Genomic DNA, 23,774 nt, shown 5'->3' with positions numbered 1-23,774 from the left:
AGGTAAGCAAGTTTTTATAAGTTACCAGTAAGCTAAAGGATGTAATAATTCAAGGAAAGTCAGCAGGAATCTCTATGAATACATCGTAAGACTCAAAGCACCCAGCCCCAAATGAAGTGGGGGGACACATCATCACAGTAACAGATAGCTACACAACCCTTCATAGGATTAGTACAGAAGTTCCCAAACCATGGGCTGCAGAGAGCTGCATTCTCTGCAGTTCTGGTCCTTTAAGTTTCACTAATAAACTAAAAATCCATCACATATTATTCTCCTATTCCATGTAAGCAACTGATGCAGTTACCACCAGGATATGTGACTGAGTGGGATGGGTGGTGGTTTCTAAAGTCATGAACAGAAGGGGCAGTGTCTATACAAAACTCTCAACAGTACGGAACACATCACAGAGTTGGAGAACCTGTGGTTAGCTGAGTGAGCACAGAATGCATACGCTGGCACATGCCCATAGGAAAGGTGACATGCCTAATACAGAATGCAGTCACTGCACACCAAGCTTCCTACAAAATCTCAGCCAAGGTTAAAGTGAACATACACTAAAACCTTAAATAAGCATCCCTCCTTTATCCCCGAACAAGCATAACAAGAGCCATTTCCTCCAAACCAGAGTCACAACAAGCATCACTGAGAAACTGCCTAGCTTTGCCACAACAGCAGTGAAAGCAGAGCTGTGAAATCAAACACAGGAAAATGAAGGCAGGTGTGACTCAGAACATTTAGAGCAGTCTATTGCTGTGCTGCATCAAGCTGAAGACAGTCTATGAACTCTTAAGATGATCAGCTTGGTTCCCCCTCCAATTCCTTTTACATCATCCCTGGTAAAATTAAGTGCTTTATCTAAATGTTTAGAATATTTTTTGTTACAGTACAATAATTATTGTACAACAACTATGCACACAAGATGTAAGCAGAGGCAAGGAACCTTCAATCCATTACTGTTACAATAGTGGTTCCAAATTGTTACCCTAGAGAGAGAGTTAGATTTATTAAAACTAACATCAAGTAAATATTTTGGAAGTAAAATTATTAATACTCCAAAATCTAAAATTTCTAATGCGTCGTTTTCTTGATTGGTATTTATCTTCATCAGGTCACTAGAGATGGAATTCAGAATTAAAAAGATTATCTGGTAAAGGATGCGATATCTGCAAGTTAACTTTGCATAGATACTAAACAGAAGATGTTTAATGTTTATACAAACTGGACTATGACTCCAGAACAAATGAATGAGGCAGAATTCTTTCTGAGCTGCGTGATCAATGTAAGAAAGACTGGGGTTTAAATGCAGTCATTAGAAGATACTGAATTAATGAAGGAATTGCTTAGGTTGTTTAATAGATATATCCACATTTTATATAGCTTAGCAGAGTTACAACAGAAGAAAGAAAATTTATGGGAACAGCATTATCAGCAAGAATGTGTTACAGACAACATTACTTAAGCCAAAGGACAGATATTTTAAATGAAATGGGACATATATTTGATCTGAAATGTGATGTAATTTGATTTGTAAATGTTTTATTGTTATTTACATTTATACTATAGCACTTTGTAAGGTTTGTATTCCGTTCACCCAAGTACAAATATCTTTGGAATGTTAACTGAACAATCTAAAATAAAATGACCAAAGTTCCTGTGGTGGGGAATACAGCTTCTCACACAGACCTCAGATCCCAGCAGCACCTAAACAGCAGGTCCCAATGCACTTAAACAATTCAATCCAGCCCATCCACATATTGGCAAAAAGTGATACAAAAGGAACAGTCATCACGGGAAAAAAACCTCAGAATTCATGAACAATAATAAACATACTTCACCCCACCAAGAGGCTATGGAACTCTCTCTGTGCAGCCGATCTGCCATATTAAACTGCTCAAAGACCAAGCTTTCGTAACAGATACAGCCTGCAGAAACACACTACAGTTTGCCATCATTCCACAACTGTACTGAATGTATAATATGCAATTCCTAGCCATGTGCTATACTCCCTATTCCCACACAGATTTGGAGAGATCTACACTGCAATATCAGCAATTTCCAGTTGTTTTCCACTATGCTACACTTTTCTATTAGGGAGATGGGGCCTATAGTGGCGAGGGAGGGCAGAAGATGCCACAGTTAGCTAAAACCTCTTAAAAGCTAACCAACCAGATCTCAGCTCCAAGGCCCCTCCATCACTCCACTCTGCACAAATACAAGTAGAATAGCTGGCTCGTAGCTGTCATGCCACCAGCTCCAACCCTGTCCATCTATCCTAAGCCCACCCTGCATGTAGCCCCTTTGAGCTGGTTAACACTGCAGAAGGAGATTTGGGATTCTAAATGGAGCACCAGTAACTTATACAGCATGATGCAATTCAACACAGAACATCTATTTTCCCCCTCCAGCAAAGGCTGCTGCCCCCTCCCCTCCTCCAAATGCAGGGGAAAACACAGCGAGTGTCTGACTTTTCTTTCCATGTGGTTTACCGCATTATTTTGGCTTCACTCAATAGAGGGACAGATATGGCCGAAGGAAGGCAGAGTGCACAACTAGTACCTTTCATTAATGAAGAGTTCCTAGACAGCTGGTGTTACCAGTGGGTCACAAATTCTCCCTCTCCCGAGAGTGCCAAGTTCCCAGAAGAGGGCAGCACTTTATGTTAAAAGCCATGATAGAACCCACAGTGCTGAAAATTTGCTAGAGAACAGATTTCCCTGCTCAGTCACACAAGATCTGTAGGGTAGGTTTATTACGGATAATGGGGTAACTCATCAAGCTTATTAGAGATAATATTCTTATGCCTAGAACGTTTTGGCCATTGCTTGAAGCCTCTGGTATTAAACTTCCTTGATTCTCATAAGCCAGTAAAACACATGTTAGGCAGTGTGAAGAATACTAAAGATGGACTTTTATTTTCTGGGTTATTCAGGTAAGCATGTGCGTTCACAGCATCTTTTCAGCACTGCTGGAGATGTAACAGATAACAGAACATCTTTACTACCTGAGAACATGGAGCAACTTACCTTCACAAATCCTAACAGGTTTCAGTGCTCCTTTGAAAGAGGTTCAGGGGCCAGGACAGGGAGACCTTGGAGAGGAATGATACTTTGATTTACTTGGGTAACTTTTTTTTGACAGTGTGCGTAACACCCAGTGTCTTATAGCCCTTACTTAGAGTTACATTAGCAGTAGCTAGACTGTTTTGAGAATCAAGGAAGTTTTGCCCAGTATGTGTTACTTAGAGCTACGACAACTGGTTTTTTTTTTAAATATCATTCCTATCATAGCCAAAAGTTTAGGTTCTGTAAATTGCTTATTCTCAGTGATGAATAATTATTATCTTGGCTCTCCTGCCCCTAGAAGCAAGCCATTACTCATCAGAATTATGTACTCTAGTCCTTGTATACAAGAGATTTGTCTTCTCTGACTCTACTATATGCAGTGTGGGTACTGGCAACAAGCAATTATCCCGATGAATGAAAGTCTCTAGATCAAAGTGAAGTCGCATTTGAAAGCTACATTTGTGGGCACGGGGAGGTTGCATGGAATATTTTCCAGGAGCCAGATTAGGGCACAGGCGTAAGGTTACATTCAAGAACACTGTTCTTTGTCTTACAGAACTTACCTAAAATTTGGCATGATTTTCCAAACGACGTAAAATAAAGATTCTGGGCTAAATGCAGTTTGGCTCCCTTGCCATAAAGCACAAAGTGTCTTTCTAAACTCTTCAACCAATGAACTGGGGAGAGAAAGTAAAAATGAATTAGTGTGGATTCATACTCTAATCTACATTTTGCTGCTCTTCAGGACTTCAGTGGTATGAATGTCAAAGAATTTCCTTTGATGAAAATGGTTCACTTGGTAAATCATTTCAGCTTCTTATACAAAGACATATTCCAAGTCCCTAAAAATTTTATAATCTAAATCTAATCCACAGAATTGAAGGGGCAGAGAAGGCAGACTAGCAACACTGTGAAATCACATATATTAAGGATGGAAGTGGGACAGATTTTCTAAGTTTTCATCACTGTAGTATCTGAGCACCTCTAAAATTGTACTTGTAAATCTTGTGCACACAATTATTTGCATGTTGGTGAAGATTCAGTCCACTTGTTCACCTTAAAATTCTCTCAAGGTTGTTGCCTATACTATAATTTAGTGCTAAAATGTTTAATAAACCAAGCCCAAAACTACCCCCTCTGGTATTATAGCAGCTATTTTTTCTCCTCTCCCACAACTCAATACAGTATTTATTATTCTTGCTTAAGGTCCTTCAGCCAATTTTTTTAAATTTTGAGCACACTGGAAAGAGTTTTTCGAGTAAGATTAAGACACACTAGGTGACATCTAGTCCAGTTAAGTTAATAATTCCAGCTCTAAATATATTTAACTTCACTCCAGCACTGTTTGATGGATGCTAGTCTTCTCTCCTGTGACAGCTACAAGAACAGTGGAAATTATGTAAACATCTCCACTTGTACAATACACCCAAATAGCACCTGGCTCTACCTCTTTCAGTTTCTAATACTGCTTCTTGAAGTTCAGTGCTAGCAAGAAATGTGTTAAAACTTACACGTTGTTATCCCCTTGGCTCCTGGTATGGTAAGTTCGCCTGCCAGCTGTTTTCCCATTCCGCAACTCCACAGCTGGCAACTCTTTGAAGTAACAGCAAAACTGCTGAATGTTACTGTAGGAAAAAGAAATGAGAGTGAGAAACATATATAATAGATAATAGGAAGGACACGTGTGTGCTTTGTACAATATTCTTCGGATATGCTCACTTGGCTTCTTGAACTAGTTCTTATAACACTGAATAGGTCAAGTTTCCCATCAAGAGAACTAGTCAACTTGCATCTGGTGTTACAATATAATTATCTGCTCAGCACATGTACAGTGGGCACCACTAAATGGCATTCACTGGCCCAGTTACCTGCAACAATTATATCTTTTCTCTTTTCTGATTAGGAGATACCAAGGTTCCACAATTACTGAGTGTTGAGTTCTTACATCATGCTCACTGTAAACAAATCCATGTCTATAAGTGGCATTAATATTAATGTATCATTAGACTTTAATATAGTTCATACCATCTAGAAAGAACTTAAAGCATTAGAAATTTATTTACAGACTACATATAAAAATCATTTTCCCATAACTGTTATGCCACCATACCTCAGTGAACACAAAAATTGTAACTACACAGTACAGTCATAATATTCAACAGTTAAGGGCAGGAACTGCATACAGTAATACAGTATCTAGCTGGAACTACAGAGGGATAGGGAAGGTAGATGGATGGCAAGTACCTAGATCATTAGAAGGGTGAAAAACAATAGGTCTGACAAGATTAAAAAGACCAGGGCCTGATCCTCAGCTGGTTTAAATCTGAGTATTACCAATGTAATCAACAGAGCGATGCCAGTTTACACTAGCTGAGAATTTGGCCCTGGTTTTCGGAAGGCCAGCAATCTACTGGCTGAAGAGTACACATGACTCCTGCCAGTGCACATGTAATTGCATGCTCAGATGTAGGTACACAACTGTCTCTACCCAGTGACAATTTGGCCCTGAGGATGCACCATCTGATGCATTTTTACTGTGAATATGTGCAAAATACTCGTACAAAGTTAAATTTTGAAATTACTTTTTGTGAGCAATACAATGATGATTCAATTACACATGTGAACTTTGGGATGAGGAGGACAGGGGCTGCTGCTGTTGCACAGAACAGCGTGCACTTATGGAGTGAAGAAAGGGCCCCTAAGGTCACAAAAATTTCAGTGCAGCTCTCAGCCAGGCTGCATGACATTTTCTAACTTGAATTTTAAATAGATTCACTAGTACATTAAAGGGGGAGGGGAGCAAGAGGATGACATAATGGAGACCAAGCAGAACTCCACAAGAGGCCCAGTCTCCAAAGGCTTGGACAACAAGGATCAAGAATCAGGTTTGCCTGTCTGGTCAGAGTTCCAGTGACACCATGCCACTAGAGCATCTACAGATCTGTTAGTGAGAAACCAGGCCCAGTAACCAGACACTCAAATTTTGTTACCATTTCCCAGTGATAATGGTCCGCCCCTCTCTCTGGAGATACTGCATCCCTCAGAACACAGACAATTCCTTCCCCTGCAGATGCCCTAACTGATCCCTCATCCACAAGGGGCATCATGTCAGACTCATTACTCTTCAAGCTGAACACATAGATAGGGGCTTCCTCTGAACATTATTGCTACTCCTGATTCAATCACAGGGATCACTTTGGAGAGCTCCTCCCGGATGAGAGAGGATGTTGCCAAGGCAGCACCCCCAATTGCGACAGGTCTACAGGGCAAGAGTGGAAGAGAAGTAGCTGGCCTTTCTTGCCTAGCACTGCAGAACAGATACCACCAAATCAACATCAAGCTCAGGGTGGGAATTTGATTTGATGATTGCATATAAAACATGACTGATACCTGAGAGATTGAAGGATCGCATTCATGAAACACGTGTTCCCCAGATTGCGAAGGCCTGTAGCACAAAGGGCATTGGTGCTCCCCTGGGAAGCAGAAGAAAGAGGTAAGTCAAAAGAGACAGACAGCTACCCCCTAAGCACAAAGTCAACTGTGCAGCAGTGTACATTCAAACAGAACTAACAACAGACTGAGCCAGCGGGGAGCCAAGCCTACAACATGACCAGCTCAAAGGATTTATCTACACAGGTATTAAAGGGGTACCTTAATTGGATTGAAAAATTCCCTTTTTTACAACCTAAATAAACCTTCAGAGGACATTTGGGGATCTTCGTTGTTTTGAGAGAATGTTTTACTTACCCTTTATAACAATCCACTCTAGGCTGTTGGGTGGATTTTCAAAAGCATCCGAGGGTATGTCTACACTACGAAATTAGGTTGATTTTATAGAAGTCAATTTTTAGAAATCAATTTTATGCAGTCGATTGCGTATGTCCACACTAAGAACATTAAGTCAGAGGAGTGCGTCCTCACTACCATGGCCAGCATCGACTTATGGAGTGGTGCACTATGGGTAGCTATCCCACGATTGCTGCAGTCTCTGCCACCCATTGGAATTCTGGGTTAAGCTTACAATGCCTGATGGGGCAAAAACATTGTTGCGGGTGGTTTTGAGTACATGTCATCAGTCGCTCCTCCCTCTGTGAAAGCAACAGCAGACAATCGTTTTGCGCCAGACACCAGGGCGATTAGAAGAGCACAGCACGGCGCACTGCGCATCAGAGAGGCTTTGAAAACCAGTTTCATGATTGGCCAGGCTTCAGTGTGACAGTTGTGTGTGTGTCTTCTTGATGCAAACCCACCCCCTTTGATGATTTTATTTCCCTGTAAGCCAAGCACCCTCCCCACTTTGAAATAAAGTAACTATTATTTTGAAACCATGCATTCTCTTTATTAATTAAAAAAAAAAGAGATAACAGACAAGGCAGCCCAGGTGGAGTGGGGAGGAGGGAAGGACAAGGCCACATTGTTTATTGTAGCCACACTAAAAATCAAACTGTTTAAATGACTACCTTCTGTTGCTTAGGCCATCCTCTGGAATGGAGGGGCTGGGTGCCCAGTGCCTCCCACCCGTGTTCTTGGGCATCTGGGTGAGGAGGCTGTGGAACATGGGGGGGAGGATAGGCGGTTATACAGTGGATATGGCGGGGGTCTGTGCTCTTGTTGGCTTTCCTACAGCTCCAACAGATGCTTCATCATGTCTGTTTGCTCCCCCATTAGCCTCAGCATTGCATCCTGCCTTCACTCTTTGCGCTCACTTAGTTCTTTCCTGGCCTCTGCCACTGAATGCCTCCATGCATTAAGCTGTGCCCTATCAGTGCGGGAGGACTGCATGAGCTCGGAAAACATGTCATCATGAGTGCGGTTTTTTTTGCCTTCTAATCTGCAATAATCTCAGGGACGGAGATGACAGGGGAGCATAGAAACATTCTACGCTCCATAATTCTGGGGGGACTGCATGGTCACCTGTGCTGCTAAGTTTGCCACGCTGACCAAACAGGAAATGAAATTCAAAAGTTTCCGGGGCTTTTCCTGTGTACCTGGCTAGTGCATAGGAGTTCAAAGTGCTTCCACAGTGGTCACAATGGAGCACTCTGGGATAGCTCCCAGAGACCAATACTGTCGATTTGCAGCCGCACTACCCCAAATTTGATCCAGCAAAGTCGATTTTAGCGCTACTCCCCTCACTGGGTTGTGTGGACGCATTCATTTTTAAATTGAGCTGATGCAGCTAAATTCGACCTAATCCCTCAGTGTGTAGACCAGGCCTGAGTTAGGTATCCAATTCCCAAGGCTTTTCAATGGGAGCTGCATGCCAATCTCCCTAAGGCACTATTGAAAATCATCTCACCCTGGAAATGAGATCTAATTCCTTGCCAATTACCCATTGACTCCCCCAACTTCATGTGGTATGGGTTTGCTCTTTTAGGACTCCTCAGGAGGCCCCAGCACTGGGCTGCTGGCTTTTTTGTTTTGAAGAAAAACAAATCACATTTTGGGGAAAACTACTGAAATTAAACAGACTGTACAAGCTGAAGGGGTTGGGGGCAGGAGGGCTGGAGAGAGCAGGCATGTGACATCGTTGGCCTACCAACTGTTGACAGTTTAGAGGAATACAGCACACAGGCTAATTTGGTTCTGTTGCTACTTTTATTTCTAAGTCTTTTGCACTTGTGTTTTAGTTGCCAGTCAAAATTTACACATTACATAAGAATTGCATGATGAACTTTTAACCTTACAGTCTCCAGAATGGTATGTTAACCAATCTTCTAACAACAGGAGTTCAAAAATCAACTCTAGCCCTGACAACAAGAGCAGTGTGCTTTCAAGTAGGGACAATGGGAGAAAGTTTCTGTAATTCAGATACTGTCCACTGGTTTGTGTCTTGATATCATTAGAGAAATTAAACACTACCACAAACAATATACAAAACTTAAGCCTCAAGTAAAGCCTAAAGAGCAAACAGCATAAGAATATTTTATAATATTTAGATAGAAAAGTCAGCATTAGATAGAAAACAGCATTTTAGCAGTTGAAGAATTGCAAGAGCCTATTTTTAAAGAAGGTGTTGTTTCCAACATACAAACCCCTCCCCCCCCAATGCCTTTTAGTACCCTTCTCACCCCACCTCTGGTTAGACAGCATGGCATTATTGCAAACACTCCGTGCCCTGCTTTTTTTAAGACACTGATCCAATGTGCCAGCACAGAAAAGACCACCAGTTGCCTTGGGCAACATTCATGTATTAATAAAACAGAGAAAACAAAGATGGCTCGGACTCGAAAATGGATATAATCTCCATTCAGTTAGTATAGCAAAGAGTCCTGTGGCACCTTATTCAGTTAGTATTTTCTAAGTCAGTCTTCTCAATTGCTATACATCAGTTGTAGTTTTACTTCTGATCTTCCAGACACTGAGAATTCATGTGATTCTGTAGCCAAAAAAAAAAAAAAAAAGCCTGTACAGTATTGCAAATGCTTCCTCAGTCATCCTGAGAAATGTTCTTATAAATTGAAAAAGGACACTAACTAGGCCTGCCATTTTTGAAAGTAACTAAAACCATAGACGTTCCAAGACAGCAACTCACTGCCAGTTGCTTGTAACTCTGGGAATGCAAAGGGAGCCAATTAGGAGCATGTCCACACTGCAATTAGATACCTGTGGTTGGCCTGTGCCATTTGGATATTTGGGCTTGGACTGCAGCCTGAGCTCTGGGATCCTCCTCACCTTGCAGGGTCCTGGAGTCTGGGCTCCAGCCCAAGCCCAAATATCTACACTGCAATTCAACAGCCCTGAGTTCAAGTCAGCTGGCACTGGCCAACCATAGGTTTTTAATTGCAGTGTAGACATAGGAGAGCAGCTGTACCGCTGCCCTACCAACCACACCCATCCCTACCTCCATGCACCCTCTGGAGAATTCCTGCCTCTCCAAGTAAGCTATCTGTGTGGAGAGGCAAGTTTATGCATCAACAATGCAGCACCAGCAGCTGAGAGCTACTACTGCAGGTTCCATTCCTGCATTGCATTCTTGCCCTTCATTTAATTTTTTATACATGCAGCCCCATCAAGCTGAGAGAGGGCAGAGGGGACACCCTCCCTAGTGCTCCATGAAACTGAAGGTGAAAGCGGTGTGTCCTGAATCCAACATCAGGAGATAGGTACCTGTAAAGTGGGAGCAGCAGGCAAGATAAGAGAGACAAAGGGTAACATTTTCAAAAGCACATAAAGACACTTCTGAAAAATGGGACAAACCCTTTTGAAAATTTTACTCAAACGTTTATAAAGAACCTGAGAATGGCCATACTGAGTCAGACCAAAGGTCCATCTGGCTCAGTATCTTATCTTCCAACAGTGGCCAGTGATAGATGCTTCAAAGGGAATGAACGGAACAGGGCAATTTATTGAGTGATTCATCCCATTATCCAGTTTCAGCTTCCAGCAGACTGAGGGTTAGGAACACTCAGAGCATGGGGCTGCACCCCAGATCATCTTAGCTAGTAGCCATTCTTGAACCTAAGCTCACAGAGGATATCTAATACTTTTTTTGAACCCAGTTTTATTTTTGGCCTTCACGTCATCCCCTGGAAATTAGTTCCGCAGGTTGACTGAGCAGTGTGTGAAGAAGCACTTCCTTATGTTTTAAACCTGCTGTCTATTCATCTAATTGGGTGATTCCTGGTTCCTGTGTTATGAGAAGGGGTAAATAACACTTCCTTATTTACTTTCTTCACACACATGATTTTTATAGCCATCTATCATACCCACCTCCCAAGTCATCTCTTTTCTAAGCTGACTAATCCTAATCTTTTTAAATTTCTCCTTGTATGGAAGCTGTACCATGCCCCTAATCATTTTTGTTGCCTTCTCTCTAACTTTTCCAGTTCTAATATATCTTTTTTAAGATGGGACAACCAGAGCTGCATGCAGTATTCAAGTTGTGAACATACTATGAATTTATAGAACAGCATTATGATATTTTCTGTCTTATCGGTTTGTCCCTTTCCTATTGGTACCTAACATACTTTTAAGGCTTTTTGACTGCTACTGCTGCACATTTAACAGATGTTTTCATAGAACTATTCACGATGACTCCAAGATCTCTTTCTTAAGTGGCTACAGCTAATTTATAACCAATCATTTTGTATGTATAGCTGTGACTTCCCTCCTCTGTGAGCATTACTGTGCCCTTATTATCATCACTGAATTTCATCTGCCATTTTGTTGACAAGTCACTTGGTTTAATGAGATCCCTTTGGAACTCTTCACAGTCAGCTTTGGACTTCCCTATTTTGACTAACTTTGTGTCATCTACAAACTTTGCCACCTCGTTGATTACCCCCTTTTCTTAATTTGCAATTACCTCCTTAGCTACTAGGGAGGAATGGTTTGTGCTGCAATGGTTTTCTTCTGCAATTGACAAATTTGACAGCAATACTCATCTGCCAGACAAGAGACTGCCTCTTACCTACCTCTGTTTTTCAGTCCAATTGGCACTAGCTGTTTCCTAGTTAGTGGATGCTGCTAAGCAACAGGGAAGCTCAAGCAATAGGCTAGTGTGATTACAAGAGGACACCAGCAATTTAAAAAAAACAAGTCACCTCTCCATTAGAGGAAGGCAGAGAGATACAACTAATACATGACATTTAGAATTTGAAGCCAGATTATAACCATTTTAAAACTAGGTCAACATTAGGCCCATTTTGAGCCTTGGTAAGTTGACGAAGCCCCTTCAAGCACTGAAAGTGTTGTACTTACATTTACTTTCAATAACTTGCTGTTCAGAGATGAATTTTCCAATAGTTTTCTTTTCCTATGTCTGTCTGCTGTAAAAGCTGAACTATAGTAAAGGAATAAATTAGTTAAAACATGTTATTATAAAAAACAATATAAAATGGACAAAGTGAGTGTGCATTCACCTCAATGTCTAATAGTTACAGATCAGATCATTAACATTCAAGAGCGGAAAGGCCTTCCCCTGGTTTCAACGTATGCTTTTACAGAGATACAATAAACATTTAATGTGTGTCTTATAATCGATTGTATCTTTTCCAGAGCACTGACTCAAAACAAACTCTTCTTTTAATAGTGTCTAGTACAGGGGTTCTCAAACTGGGGGTCAGGATCCCTCAGGGGATCGCGAGGTTATTACATGGGGAGTTGCGAGCTGCCAGCCTCCACCCCAAACCCCGCTTTGCTTCCAGCATTTATAACAGTGTTAAATTAAAACCACTATTTTATATATTTATGGAGAGGGGGGAGGTCACACTCAGAGGCTTGCTACGTGAAAGGGGTCACCAGTACAAAAGTTTGAGAACCACTGGTCTAGTATCTGAATTAATGTAATTATGTTATGCTATAGTAGGTACCCTGAAGCATGTCCTAATCATCATGCAACTTCTGATCTGAAAACATACTTAGTATTTTTTTTAATCAAATGGACACTTCATACTGAATTTCTCCAGTGGCACTTCTTGTCTTCTGAAGTCTCTCTCCAGAGCTTTAGAAAGTCACTTTAAAATACGTGCAGAGCCAAACAATTTAAGGCAGAAAACAACTTGAGCCACAAGCTTTGCAGTTTCTCTCAGACAAACACTAACAACATTATATCAAAAAAGTCCATTCTTAGAAAATTATTGGGTGTAATGCACTAAGGGCTTCATATGTTGCTAATCAATGACAGTCACTTACACTAAACATACTTTTATAGCCTTTAAGATAAGCTTTTAGAAGACCAAGTGAACTTATAGTTATTTGAAACAGCTGGAAAACTGTAAGAAGCACACGATAAACTGTTGAGGTGCTACTGGTCCATGAGAAATTATGCAGTGCACCACTGCAGTGTGCTCTAACGTATCTAGATCCTCCACTGCTGTGTGCAAAAGATATCAGTGTTTGTCAGGCCAGGGTAACAGGAGACTCCCAGACAACAAGTCTCTTCATAGAAATGTGCATCACAGGATAACGGTGTTCCTCCAAGAGTGCTCTGGTACCAGCCAAGAGGCAAAATTTAAAACATTAAAACCCTAAAGACAAGTAGCATGCTATAGCAATGTTCTTCAATATTTCCTTTGCCATTTCAAGTCTACAGTTTAAATACTTTTGATCGTGAAGTCACTGCATTGGGCTTTCACCTTGGGACATGGCTACTAGCCATGTGTTGGCCTTGACAGTGACAACCTTCACCTCTGAAAAACTAAGTTGCAGATTTTCTCCAAGGCTTCCCCAAATATTAAATACATCCCTCATCTACGTGTTGTACACTTGTTATCAACCCAGCAAAAAACGGAATGGAAAAACAATGAGTGTTAGTATTTCCTAGCCATATTCAAATGAGAGAGCAGCTGGAAGTGGAGAGGGCCTCAGATTAGGACAATGCCAAACAGAGGAGATTCTGATGCCAAAGTGACACATTTAGCGTACCAGTATCAGAAGATTTTCCAACATCACAGCCACTTAGTGGTGTTGGTGTCTGAACTCTGGGGCAGCCAAACAATATTTGATATTGATATCTGATATTAGACTTCTACAAGATACTTTGCAAAGTTTCCAAGCAAACTGTGAAAGCCCTAATATTTTGCTCTTCTGAACTGGCTGCAGCATCTGCATGATAAGTCACAATAAAGCACCACTCTTCTGTAACTCAGTATACAATTACTGTAAGTTCATGAGCTTTCCTCACCTTCAGATGTTCAGAAACCAGGCCACGCAGTTAGCATTTATCAGGATATTTCCCTCTTCCATTTCCACTTTAAGTGCTCTGCTCCAGCAACCAATCTTAATTTTGGGAACCCATGCCTGCTTCTTGGAAAGACGTTTCCCAAGATATTCTTGACAAGGACAAGTCCAAATGCCTCAGTCAGCACACAGACCAGGGGTTCTCAAACTGGGGGTCAGGACCCCTCAGGGGGTCATGTGATTATTACATGGGGGGTCATGAGCTGTCAGCCTCCACCCCAAACCCCACTTTGCATCCAGCGTTTATAATGGGCTTAAATATATAAAAAACTGTTTTTTAATTTGGGGGGGGGGGTTGCACTCAGAGGCTTGCTATGTGAAAGGGGTCACCAGTAAAAAAAGTTTGACAACTACTGACATAGACAAAGTTGCTTGTTAATCCATTTCCACGAGTTTCAATGCAGAAGTCATCCCAACCCCGTAATCCTGGTATCTCTTTTAGATGATGAAAAGGCTTGTACAAAGACAATGTACAAAAAGAAAATCCATTCAAATTAAGCAATATCCAAGTCCACCCAAAGCGGGGAGGGGAGTGGTAAGCAGGTTACTTACTTTTCCAAGTTCTGTAGGTGCTCCCTGACTTTCTGTACCAGGCCCAGCTTGGTATCATTGACTACAAAATCATCACAGCGATAACTGCAAGGAAAACAATCAGCAAGTGTAAAGGGTTTCAGTGACGCATTGCACTTCAAAGGCTAGTTATAGCAGACAAGCTCACGTGACTATGGGAGCAAGTAGTGGAGGCAATAGGTATTTAGTGTAAGAGATGGAGGGATCTGAAACAAGGAGGCAAAACAATTAATTTAACCCACTTCTCAAAACTATTTTTCTCTTTACAGGAGGTGCAGGCAGCTTCTGACTCCTGTGCTCTCTTTTCTCTACTGCAGCTCTATCCCCAGACCACATCAAACAACAGTTTATAAAATTAAAGCCAGGACTCCAGCCAGCATCTTCTCACCAAAAAGTAAAACTAAAAGCATCAAGTCTCATTGGTCCTACTTCAGGTTTCAGAGTAGCAGCCATGTTAGTCTGTATCCGCAAAAAGAACAGGAGTACTTGTGGCACCTTGCAGACTAACACATTTATTTGAGCATACTTCAGAACTCCAAGGCTCCAAAATGGAAACATGCCCTGTGGAACTGATATTGGCATTAGAGGCTCTGGTTCAAAGAAAAGCCACACCACTCAGACGGAAACTATAGTGTATGCAGAACAGGCAAATGAAATCTGTGATTGTATGTTACCTCAATACAAATAATTAAACTGATTGTGAAATATTGTTATTACAGTCGTGTAATGAACCCCATTGTCCTGGGTGCTGTACGCATTCAAAAAGAGAGAAAGCTCCTGCCCTGAATAGCCTGCACTCCAAACAGAAGAGACACAAAAGAGTGGGGAATCATGGCACAGACTGGTTATGTGATATGACCTAAGTCGCACAAGAAGTCTGTGGAAAAGCTGGGAGATCTTGGTTAAGGGCTTGGCTACACTTGTGAGTTACAGTGCAATAAAGGAGCCCCAGGCGAACTAGCTCACTATCCGTCCACACTGGCAAGGCACGTAGAGCGCTCTGACTCCACGGCTACAGTGCTGCTGGTACTCCACCTCGGCGAGTAGAATAACGTTTGATACACCCCCGCTGGAGCGCCCCAGCATCAGTGTAAACAAGGTGTTGCATTACTGCGCTCTGATCAGCCTCTGGAAATGTCCCATAATCCCCTTACGTCAAGTGGCCACTCTTGTCATTGTTTTCGATATGCTTTTGAAAGCTCCGTTTGACAGTCAGCATGCTTATCTGCTCCGAGACAAAGCAACCATTACTGTGGAATGCTGGGGGGTGGGGGGACGAGAGAGGTCTGCTGCTGTCTGAACTTACAAGACAGCATGCTGACATGCTCTCAGCCCCCCGAAAACCCACTCTCTCTCCTCCCACATACGCACAACACACTCCCTGTCACACTCCACCCCACCCTATTTGAAAAGCATGTTGCAGTCACTTGCATGTTGGGAAAGCTAACATAATGCACTGCTCTCTGTGGCCTGTTGCAGAAGCTGCTAATGTGGCCACACCAGTGTGCTGGCAGCTGGTGGTGTGGACAGACTGCAGCGCTTTCCCTACTGCACTCTACGAAGGCTGGTTTAACTCAAAGCGCTCTACATCGGCAAGTGTAGCCATGCTCTAAATATCCAAGTCCCGGTCCAGTGCCTTAACCACAACCTCATCCAATAGGTTTTTGTAAGATGTATTTCCGCTACAAGTTATTTGTCTAAGAAGGTTTTATGTATGTGCTATACAATGGGGCGAGCAGCATGGAAATGTATAGAAATCAAGTAAGCACTTGGAAGGTATCAGGAGAAGCAGCAGCAGGGAGACTGCTATTAACAGAAACTATTAACTGTGTTGTGTAAAGAAAGAGCCTGATTCCCCAACTGCCTTCATACCTCATGCAAAGTGAGCATAAAAGTCTACCAAATCAAAATGGCAGCATTTTCACCCCCTCTGCAGAAGCGACATTACACAAGTTGCATGGTAGCAGAGAATCAGGCCCCAAGGCATTTGTAACACAGCCAATGAACAAATGCTAACAGAGAATCCTTACAACATATAACAACTTCAACGCATGTTTCACAGCAGTCTACATCTTCATCCCAGGGGAAGAATCTCTTAATGAGGGCAGATATCTCATGCTGCTTTCCTGATTAAGCAGAGTCCACTATCAAAATCTACACTTCTGGAGAAGCTATATTCTACTTCTACGGAACAGCTAGCTATACTTTAAACCTGTAATTTGACATGCAGTTAAGACTACCAGCTTCCCAATACTGTGCATCAAAACAACTGCAAGATCCACTCTTCAGGCAGCTCAAGCTTTCCAAAGGCCTCCCCCTAAAGAACTCTTCATTGCAAGAGCCTGCTCTAAGAAAATACAGAAGCTGTAACTAAGGAAAACAATTCTAGTCTAGAAAGGGTGAACCAGAACCAGAGAGGAAACCTGCACACATGAGGAGGGGAGGAGAAATGCCGTTGTTTAACATTTCTATTGCAGTATTGCTGAGGCCTCACCCAGATTACGACCCACTGTTTAGGCACCATATAAACATGTAGTGACAGTCACATCAAGAATTTTGCAACGAATTCTTTAAAGATACATGCACCACTAGCAGCCTCTTTCTAAAGGGAGACTAGGCCTTCAGGGAATGCTTGCAAAAACTGAAAAAAAAAAACATGCTCCACTCTGTCTTTTGTCTTGAGGTACAAGTAAATGTGTGCGCGCATTTGGGGAGTGGGAGAGGAGGATAGGAAAAAGATTTATGTCCTATGGAGAAGTCTGCTTCAAGAGGATATCCCCAACTGCTCTCAGCGAAGCCTCTCATATTCCCCTCCTACATATGCACACAGAACAAAGGAGACAAAACCTTCCCTTCCATGGGTTTGATGCGGAGCCACTCAGCTCATCCCCTTTGCTGCTTGTTGGGCCAGAGACGATGCAAGTAGGCAGGGGGTGTTGCTTCAAAAAGATGCAGCAGCCAGGGATCTGAGCAGGGCCGGTGCAATCATTTAGGCGACCTAGGAGGCCGCCCAGGGCGCTGGGAGTTGGGGGGAGCCATTTTCTTCAGAAGCGACTGCAGTGGCCGGATCTTCGGCCCCCCAGGTCACCCCTGGCATTTAGGCAGAGGGAGCTGGGGCAGAGGAGCATGGGGAGGGCCGCCTGCAGCAAGTAAGGGAGGGGGTGGCACGCAGGGGAAGTCCCTGCCCCACCTCACCCCTGCCCCGCCTTCTCCCCAAGCACTCCATGGCTGCTTCACTTCTCCCGCCTCCCAGGCTTGTGGCGCCTAAGCTGATTGGCACCGCAAGCCTAGGAGGTGGGAGAAGTGAAGCAGCCATGGCGTGCTCGGGGTGCTCGTGCGTGGAGCAGGAGTGAGTTGAGGCAGGGGGGGTGCCTTAGGGTGTGGGGTGGGGAGCTGCTGCAAGGGGGGTGCCTCAGGGCAGAGCGGGGGAGCTGCCGCAGGGGGGGGGGTGCCTCAGGGCCGGGGGGCAAGGTGGAAGTTTCACCTAGGGCACGAAACATCCTTGCACCGGCCCTGGATCTGAGAGAAACCCAGACTCCAGCCCTGAACAAACCCCAGCCACATGGATGCTGAGCCAGGCTGTATTTCAGCCCCCAACACCTCTCAGCAATGGAGGCAGAGTCAGTGCAGATGCAATGCAACTTTGAGGCACCAGAATGCAAGGACTGCACCCTGATGCTTCCCATAGGAGAACCAGTAAAGAACAGGGGCTGGAGGGAAGAAAGGGGAAAGGTGCAGTCTAACTGCCCTATGTAGAGCCTATTGACACATGCCAGAAGGTTCCTAGTGCACATTAGTGTAGTACTGAATCAGACGAGACTACATGCCAGCCTTTACAGTGTGTCAGCAGGGTCAACACAGGGCATTTAGGGCACTCTACAGTTTACAACCGTCTGGTACGCACTGCCACCCCTGTACACTAGCCCTTAGTTACTGAATGAAAATGCACCCCTCATTTTATCTCCTATGCAGAGCTAAAGGAAGAGCACCTTCTATATTTTAAGTTTTTCCTTGAAAATATTTACTTTCTGAACTATAGCCATTTCTCTCCTTTTCCCTCTAGTACAAGACTTGCTTTGTTTTTTTTTTTAAAAAGTGTGACTACATAATAATCATCAGCTCAAGTTACTCCCCTGCTTGTCTAAATCAGTGCTTTGTCAGTTAATCAAAGTGTCTACATGAGACACTTCAACAATTCACAATATTTTCACTGCATTAATCTTTGAGATAGTTCAAAAAGTCAGCAATATTACTAGCCTTAATTCAAATATAAATAATTTGCCCTGTTGTACTTTAAGAACGTTTGGAGCTGAAAAATGAAGGGAGCAGAACACCTTTTTTGCAGAAAGTGATATCCACAAAATCAGCGTGCACGGGATTTCTGCAAATGCTGTATGCAAGAGAAGAAAGTCACTCAGATTTCTTAAAACTATTAAGATTTCCATACACTGAAAATGACCCAATTATTACTTCCAAGTATGAAATATACAACCACAGAATGGCCATTGTCAACATAAGGAAACCGATAAAGGAACAGGTTTTCTCCATTTACGTTACTGGTGACACCCTATTATGAAAAAGGAAGGGAGCTGTTAAGTTTGCTTTACCTTTCATTCATTTGCGCTTTTTTAAGTAAAAGTACTTTGCTTATATTGGTCAGTTTCACTTCCCTGCTCACAGTAACGGCGCTGCTGTGTTTGTTTCTTTCCAACAGAGCCCACCACTTTAGGGCAAGCTACACACAGCCCAACTCTGAATCACTGGAAAGGATGGAGTGGATGGATGGTGGGTGGCTTGTGCTGTTCCTAGCACCAACATGCCCATACTTCTGCCTGAATGGGCACATTAGTTACCTTGATTGCGTAACAGCCCACATCTGTAAACAGGTAATGAAAGCCAACCTAAATGAAACAGCAACAGAACATTTCATCTCAGATGAAAGAACTACAACGCCACTAATATATGGATATAACAGGCTGCCTGCCACTAAATATAAAATTAAATGTTCCTTTAGCTCTCAGGTTCCTGTAAGTCCAAACCCTGATTTTGAGACTCAGACACAAACAATTTTTTGTTTGTTTTTAAAGAGACTTACAAAGTCTGTTTTCAATACAAATGCTTTCATGGTACTTCAGAATTAAATGGACAGTTCTTTTAAGCCATTGTGAACTCAAGCACTACTGTACTACAGAAAGAGTGGAAAATAAAACTGACTAGAAACAAAAAAGTGAAACATATGTTTAGAGTCAAACCAGTAACAAAAAAAAAGGAGCAACAGTACATTGGAACAACAGCACAATGGAAACATCAAAATAGAAATCATGTTTAAAATCCAATCTACAATATTTTAGTTTAAGGAATTTTAAAATAATGAGATTTCTACCTAAATGCCGGGTGAATATTGACATGTTCTTATAATGTGATCATTAGGATTACCACAGATTGAACTGTGTGCCACTTGGCATATTGCAGATCTGCAGCATGCTTTTAACAAAGGTTGTATGGGATAGTGTGTGTAGTTCAGGGAGGGGGCTATAAGGAATACTTCCTTATATGGTTTAGCATGGCATTTTCCCCTCTTATATACTTTCTATTTTTAGCATCTCAGCTTTAAGTCCCAAGCCTAGTCCCTCCTGGCCCCCATAGCTGCTAAAAATGGCCTTAAGCCATAAATGTACTGCTCCAGGGAACTGTTAAATTTAATGCTGGACAAAACCACTAGGTCGCAGATCCTCAAGGTGCTTTACAAATCTTTAATGAAGTTGAGAGACATATAGCTAAGGTTAAGAATAATTAAAATAATCCCATTTCCTTGATTATATTAACACCTTAAATTCCTAAATTGAATTAACCCCCCCTCCCCCAAACGTAACTTACTTTTCATCAGTAATGCCACCTGCTTTTTAAATTCCACTCACAGTGGACTATGACAGTTTATACTTCAGTTTCACTTACTGATTTTCATGCACTAGCATGAGCAAGACAGCAGCCATCACAAAGTAATGTGTAATTTTTGGTTTTATTCATTCATTCATTCATTCAATCTTCAAATGTAAAAAAGCTTCATTTTTACAAAACCTACGTTTTGAGCCTTAATCAACAGAATCATATCCCTTTAAGATGGGGTTCTCAAACAGGGACCTCTCAGGGGGTCACGAGGTTATTATGTGGGGGGTCACAAGCTGTCAGCTTCCACCCCAAACCCCACTTCATCTCCAACATTTATAATAGTGTTAAATATAAAAAATTAAGTGTTTTAATTTATACGGGGGGTCGTACTCAGAGGCATGCTGTGTGAAAGGGGTCACCAGTACAACAGTTTGAGAACCACTGCTTGAAGACAGAACAATAAGACAAAGTCAGAAATTTGACCTACCAATTACATCTGGAGATAACACGCACACAAGAAGCATATTATGCAAATATATGCATAGGATTCTTTCTCCTGCTGTGCTAGTCATCTGTATGCATGTTAAAACAGAGCAGATTTACAAGAATCCTCCTTCAGGAAATCTTATACTTCACGAAGCAGGCTTCTTATAAATATCATTTTGCTGCTAGTGCACAGGAAAAGAGCAGAAGAGCATAGCGGGGGAAATATTTTGTGCTAGCCTGAGAAGCAAAACTTCTACTCCTTGTAAGCAAAGCACATAATGGCTGATTAGAGTAACTGAAAAGCCATTTACCTGTTAAGAACTGAAATTCAGGAGTCTACACATTTCCTGAAACTCATGCTCTCATCCCCAATAGAGGGAGCTGCACTCTATCTACTGCTTCAGGAGTTTAGCAGAGGCTCAAAATACAGAACCCTAAACATACAAGGAAAGGAAGATTTGATTTTCAAATATCTTTGTAAATTTATTCAAGAGTGTATTTCTTACACACAGCCCCCTCTCTGTACATATGGTGAGAGAAGGAAGGCACATCTACTGGCTTGGGAAATTCCCCTTTAACAAGCTGCTCTTACCAGAAAGAGGACGGAACATTACAGCAGAAAGTCACTGCTTTCTAGCGTCCTAAACTGCAGCTAGAACACATACTAGGAATAAGAGGAGATTTAATCCCATTTCATTTTTCAGTGTGTGGAGACTGATGTCTTGGGGGAAAAAACAGAATCTGCTGGAAAACAAAATCGTTTACACCCAAATATTTACTATAATGTTCCTTCTAAGTATTTTTCTATGTTCTCCAAAATGTGGGATATTTATGAAATGTCTAATCTCTCAGGCTGCAAAGGTAGCTTCTATTATGGCACTGCTATTTTTTCAGCTATCACAGTCCTACCAGCGTATAAACAGCCGAGAGTCTGAGACTAATTGCAGGAAGCTATTTGATATAGTTTTAAACAAGGACAAGTGTAGAGTTCTGCACTTAGGATGGAAGAATCCCATGCACTACGACAGACTAGGGACAGAGTGGCTAGGCAGCAGTTCTGCAGAAAAGGACTCAGGGTTACAGTGGACGAGAAGCTGGATATGAGTTGACAGTGTGCCCTTGTTGCCAAGAAGGCCAACGGCATTTTGGGCTGTGTAAGTAGGAGCATTGCTAGCAGATCGAGGGACGTGATCATTCCCCTCTATTCAGCATTGGTGAGGCCTCATCTGGAGCACCGTGTCCAGTTTGGGGACCACATACAAGAAAGATGTGGAAAAACTGGAAAAAGTCCAGCAGAGGGTAACAAAAATGATTAGGGGGCTGGAGCACATGACTTATGAGGAGAGGCTGAGGGAACTGGGATTGCTTAGACTGAAGAAGAGATGAATGAGGGGGGATTTGATAGCTGCTTTCAACTACCTGAAAGGGGGTTCCAAAGAGGATGGATCTAGACTGTTCTCAGTGGTAGCAGATGACAGAACAAGGAGTAATGGTCTCAAGTTGCAGTGGGGGAGGTTTAGGTTGGATAACAGGAAAAACTTTTTCACTAGGAGGGTGGTGAAGCACTGGAATGGGTTACCTAGGGAGGTGGTGGAATCTCCATCCTTAGAGGTTTTTAAGGCCCAACACACTCCCAGTCCAAAATTTTCCCCCAGAATGGGTATTCTGCACTGTCCAGACCTCTCCTGGACAGCTCAAATATTTCTGGTCCATTGCCCCTCTAAGGGGATCAACATCCAATCGTTTGCTACTTTACATGGAGTTACCCATACAATTCAATTTAAAAAAACACAACATGGGGTTAATTTTGATTAAAGACAAAAACAAGTTTATTTAACTGCAAAGGTTTTAAGTGAGTACAAGTATAAGCCATTAAAGTCAGAAGTGGTTACAAGAAAAATATGTTTCCTTAGTACTAAAACTTAAACTAGACTTGGTTCAAGGTGAAATCCCTTACCCCATGTTTCCAGTAACACTGCTGAACAAAGTCTCAGGCCTTGTCTACACTACAGAGTTGCAGCGCTGGTGAGGGGGTTACAGCGCTGCAACCTAGGTGGTGTACACACTTGCACAGCACGGCCAGCGCTGCAACTCCCTGGTTGCAGCGCTGGCCGTACACCCGGTCGAGCCTCAGGTGTAGAGGATCCAGCGCTGGATCACCAGCGCTGGTCATCAAGTGTAGACACTCACCAGCGTTTTTACTGACCTCTGTGGCATAAGCAGGTATCCCAGCATACCTGAGAAGCCTCTCTGGTAATCATGCAAACTCCACTGCCCTGGGCTCACCTGACCCCTCCTTTAAATGCCCCGGGAATTTTAAAAATCCCCTTCCTGTTTGCTCAGCCAGACGTGGAGTGCAATCAATCAATCACTCACTCAGCGACCATGCCTCCACGCACCAAACGAGCCCCAGCATGGACCAATGCAGAGCTGCAGAACTTCATTAGTGTTTGGGGAGAGGAGGCTGTGCAGGCACAGCTGCGCTCCAGAAGGAGAAAATTACCTATGGGCAGATATCGCAGTCCTTGATGAGAAGGGGCCATGAACGGGACGCGTTGCAGTGCAGGGTAAAAATTAAAGAGCTGAGGAGTGCTTACTGCAAAGCCCGTGAGGGAAATCGCCGCTCAGGAGCTGCCCCCACAACCTGCCGTTTTTACAAGGAGCTGGATGCCATACTTGGATGTGACCCCACTGCCAATCCTAGGAGCACGATGGAGAGTTCTTCTTCGAGTGATTGCTCATATCCATTCCAGTTAGGTGTACGCGCCGCGCGTGCACATTCGTCGGAAAACTTTTACCCTAGCAACTCAGTGGGCCGGCAGGTCGCCCCCTAGAGTGGCGCCACCATGGCGCTCCATATATACTCCTGCCGGCCCACCCGCTCCTCAGTTCCTTCTTACCGCCCGTGTCGGTCGTTGGAACAGTGGAGCGCGGCTTAGCTGACCTCCACTTCCCTAGCTACTCGTTTTCTCGTATATAATTATGCAGTTATAACACTTTTATATATATATTTGTATAGTTATACGTGTTTCCTTTGCTAACATGGTTAGTTTGGTTAGCGGGGTTCAGGAAGTAGCCCCTTCC

At 42.8% G+C, this 23,774-nt stretch overlaps 2 protein-coding genes across 8 annotated transcripts in view; one reads left to right on the top strand and one right to left on the bottom strand.

Moving 5' to 3' along the window:
* Positions 1-19,574, top strand: part of HERC1 (HECT and RLD domain containing E3 ubiquitin protein ligase family member 1) — a 266,405-nt gene extending 246,831 nt beyond the window's left edge. For all 7 annotated transcript variants that reach the window (XM_030576957.1, XM_030576953.1, XM_030576956.1 and 4 more), the window contains exon 79: positions 19,030-19,574. In XM_030576957.1, the coding sequence (XP_030432817.1) occupies positions 19,030-19,456 (427 nt within the window). In that variant the 3' untranslated portion in view covers positions 19,457-19,574. The remainder of the gene's footprint in view (positions 1-19,029) is intronic.
* The window catches only part of USP3 (ubiquitin specific peptidase 3), a 66,956-nt gene that overhangs the window by 7,894 nt on the left and 35,288 nt on the right, over positions 1-23,774 (bottom strand). Inside the window, exons 4-8 of the mRNA XM_030576964.1 lie at positions 14,298-14,381; positions 11,766-11,847; positions 6,453-6,535; positions 4,574-4,687; positions 3,626-3,739 (exon numbers count right to left, since the gene is read on the bottom strand). Coding sequence (XP_030432824.1) covers positions 3,626-3,739; positions 4,574-4,687; positions 6,453-6,535; positions 11,766-11,847; positions 14,298-14,381 — 477 coding nt within the window. The remainder of the gene's footprint in view (positions 1-3,625; positions 3,740-4,573; positions 4,688-6,452; positions 6,536-11,765; positions 11,848-14,297; positions 14,382-23,774) is intronic.

Source organism: Gopherus evgoodei, chromosome 10, assembly GCF_007399415.2.
Source record: "Gopherus evgoodei ecotype Sinaloan lineage chromosome 10, rGopEvg1_v1.p, whole genome shotgun sequence".
Lineage (NCBI taxonomy): Eukaryota > Metazoa > Chordata > Testudines > Testudinidae > Gopherus > Gopherus evgoodei.
This window is presented reverse-complemented; position numbering and strand designations above follow the sequence as displayed.